The following is a 3,340-nucleotide window of genomic DNA, read 5'->3' as shown; positions in this document are numbered from 1 at the left end:
TGATTGCATTTAAGGTAAATGGAGCATGAAAGCAAGGTAGACCGAGGAAAAGGTGGAGGAGGAGATTGGGAGGGTTGGTTTGAAAAAGGAGGACACCCAAAACTGGGCAAGATGGTGAGATGGTGTGAAGGCGATTGCTATGGCATTGAGGTAGATCTGGCCACCCTCATCAACGGGGACAAAATCTGGATTTAAAACACTGGGTGATGGATGGATGGACCAACACTACCATCATCATTATTATCATCACTACTCTTGGAAATTCTTACAACTAGCCAGAAGGACAGAACTGTCTTTTCATATGAAGGAGATAAGTGGTTCCTTTCACAGTCTTCACTTTTAGGCAACATGGCCTCTCTATGAATAGGCCGCATAATCAACAACTTCAGGTCATGAGATATAGATGTGGTGGCCATTCACAAAACCAGAATTATTTCCAAGGCCTAAGCTCTCATGTCCATCTTTGATGATTTTGAGGTGTATGCATCTCCAAATTAAGTTGGATCAGGAGGTCAAGTTGCTATGTTGTTTTGGAAAGGGCTAGATCTTGCAATATGGACAATCTTCTTGAATCCAGAAGGTAGTAAATTAGTGACTAACATCTTAGGCCATACCTTCAGACTAGTAGCTACCTACATCCCAACAGGGGTGGGGTGGCAAGATTTCTCCAGGTATCAGTAGGTCTTCTTAGGAACATTCCATTCTTTAATGCCAGTGAATCACTGGACTGGCATCTTGGATGCTTGCCTGAACTATTTGGGAAAAGTTATAAACAGGTTACTTTTGATCTGTGCTAGGAAATAAAACCTTTGGTTTATTTTTTCCACTGTCATACTTACAGTGTCATGTTTATGTAAGATAATCTCTGTTGAAATAGATGTTTTTACAAATGAATGCTCTTCTAATATTATCAACTGTGAAGAAGGAGTGGTACTCTGTTGTCATTGTTGTTCATGTAAAGTAAATACAACTACCAGACGAGCCTTAGGTAACAATACACCCATTCCAGTGAGATTAAATTTACATTTGCTTTTAGCAATTCAATGCCTTAATACCTCACAACCATTATACCTTCTAAAATTATTATTATTATTAATCAAGGTGGGTAAGCTGGCAGAGTCGTTAGGGGGCTGGGCAAAATGCTTTGTGGCATTTCATCCACCTTTATGTTCTGAGTTCAAATTCCACCAAAGTTGACTTTGCCTTTCATCCTTTCAGGGTCAGTAAATTAAGTACCAGTGAAACACTGTGGCTGATGTACTTGACTTGTCCTCTTCTGCTACATTTCAAACCTTGTACCTTTAGGGGATTATTATTATTATTATCAATACATCAACTGGACAACATATTAACTCACCTTCTGTCATTTTGGTAGATGGAAAAATCAAATTCAGCAGTTTTATGAACAGTCAAAATGTGCACTTTTAATGGCATGTTTGCATGAGATAAAAATCTCCCTTGGATTCCCATTTCATGCCAATCTGGACAGACTTTGCACACTTCCATGTTATTGAAGTTTCTGCATAATATAAACATATGACCTTTTTTTTTTTTACTATCACATGAAATCCTTTTATATTAATTCAATAAGGTACAGAAAGTAAAAAGAATAATAGGACAATTCCATGAAGATTGTTAATTTGCATCAGTCTAGAAGTAACTTAAGCACACATACAATGCACACACACACAAACACACATTGTTTTAATGTTTGTCCACTTCTCCATGCCAACATGGGTTGTACAGAATTTGTTAGGGCATATTTTCTATGGCCAGATGCCCTTCATGTCACCAGTCCTCACTTGTTTCCAAGAAGATTGGAAATGAAGGATACCACTCGCATGAAGGTGATACTTGTCTAATACAGTCAAGCGCTGTCAAGACTGATGCCCACATACACACACATATATGATGGGCTTCTTCAAGTTTCTATCCACTAAATAGGGTTAGGTAGATACTATAGTCCTAGGCTTAAGTTGGCCTAGGACTATACTAAAAGACACTTGCTCTAAGAACCCCATAGGGGAACTGAACCTGAAATAAAAGTTGGAAAGTAAACTTCTTACCACACAGCAACTCCTGCAGCAGAGAGAGAGAGAGCGTGCGTGTGTAACTGGCACATTGAACAAAGACAACAGAGCTGAGAAGACTCTTTCGTATTATTGTTGAGTGCATGAGGTCTGCAGGGTTGTCATGAAAATGCAGTCAGTAAAGTGGTGAGTATTAGGAAGTCATAGAGACCATGTGATATCTGAGCAAGATAAAGTCCTCTCATTTGTCTACAAGGGCTATTCAATAAAGACTGACAGGGACCTATCAAAACACTATCATCTCATGCTGCCATAGAAAATGGACACAAAACCATGTGACATATCACTAGACCTCACCTACTCAACTCACTATCATCTTTACCATAGTCCTCTTTCTCAGTAACTCCTGATACTATTCTTTGGCTTCTTTTTCCTCTCATGTCCATTCCTCAGGGCTCAACACTGACATCTCTTATTTCCCCATTCACAAATACTCTTTTAACACAATAAATCTCTTCCTCCCATTATCATTTAACTTTTCTTAGTACTTCATTTAACGTCATCACCCTTCATCCTAATCTCCCTTTCAGTTGTGTAGGCTTTTTTAAACTTGCAAGTTACAAGACAACTTCACTATTACTGCATCTAGTACACTCTGTAAAGGAGTTGAGTTTAGGAAAGACGTCTAGCTGTAGAAACCATGCCAAAACAATATATAGAAGTTCCTCTGATAATTTTGGGACATAAGAAGCATCGGTCAATATAAAGACCTTCACCTGGGAACAAAAAATAAATAAATAAACAAACTAGCCTGGGGTGTGTTAACAAGTCTGTGGAAAATGAATAGGAAAAAAAAAACATGCAAGCTGACAACCCGGAGTGGGGGAAGAAGAGGGGACTTTCAGAAAATTCACAAGATCCAATTTTTCTGTCATAACTTCCAGTAAAATGGATATATATTGATTTTTTTTTTTATGGAATCCCATGTTTTTGGTTATGGAGGATCCGATTCCGAAAATTTTTTTTTCAAAAAATCGCATTTTAGAAATTTCAATTACTCCCCTCCTGGAAATTTTTTTTCTTTTTTTTTTTTGCGAAATATATATATATATATATATGTATATATAAAACAAATAATAAATGAGTATATGCATATATATGTACAGGTATGTGCATACCTACATCTACCTGTGTATATAGGTGCATATCTGGGTACAGGACATTGCAAACAAAACGTAGACAAGAAAATAATAATAACCAGAGTACAGAAAACACACAAGCCACATAGAGAACATTTTCCTTCATCAGCT

The 3,340-nt window shown here is 37.5% G+C and overlaps 1 protein-coding gene across 6 annotated transcripts in view; it reads right to left on the bottom strand.

Moving 5' to 3' along the window:
* Positions 1 to 3,340, bottom strand: part of LOC106880624 (calpain-15) — a 75,319-nt gene that overhangs the window by 30,961 nt on the left and 41,018 nt on the right. For 5 of the 6 annotated variants that reach the window (XR_008265413.1, XM_014930653.2, XM_014930656.2 and 2 more), the window contains exon 10: positions 1,358 to 1,519. The exons of the other annotated variant lie outside the window; for it this stretch is intronic. Coding sequence is in view for 4 of the 5 variants with exons in the window: in XM_014930653.2 (XP_014786139.1) it covers positions 1,358 to 1,519 (162 nt within the window). In the remaining variant the exon portion in view is untranslated. The remainder of the gene's footprint in view (positions 1 to 1,357; positions 1,520 to 3,340) is intronic. 6 annotated transcript variants of the gene reach the window in all.

This window comes from Octopus bimaculoides, chromosome 13 (assembly GCF_001194135.2).
Source record: "Octopus bimaculoides isolate UCB-OBI-ISO-001 chromosome 13, ASM119413v2, whole genome shotgun sequence".
NCBI classification, from domain to species: Eukaryota; Metazoa; Mollusca; class Cephalopoda; order Octopoda; family Octopodidae; genus Octopus; species Octopus bimaculoides.
This window is presented reverse-complemented; position numbering and strand designations above follow the sequence as displayed.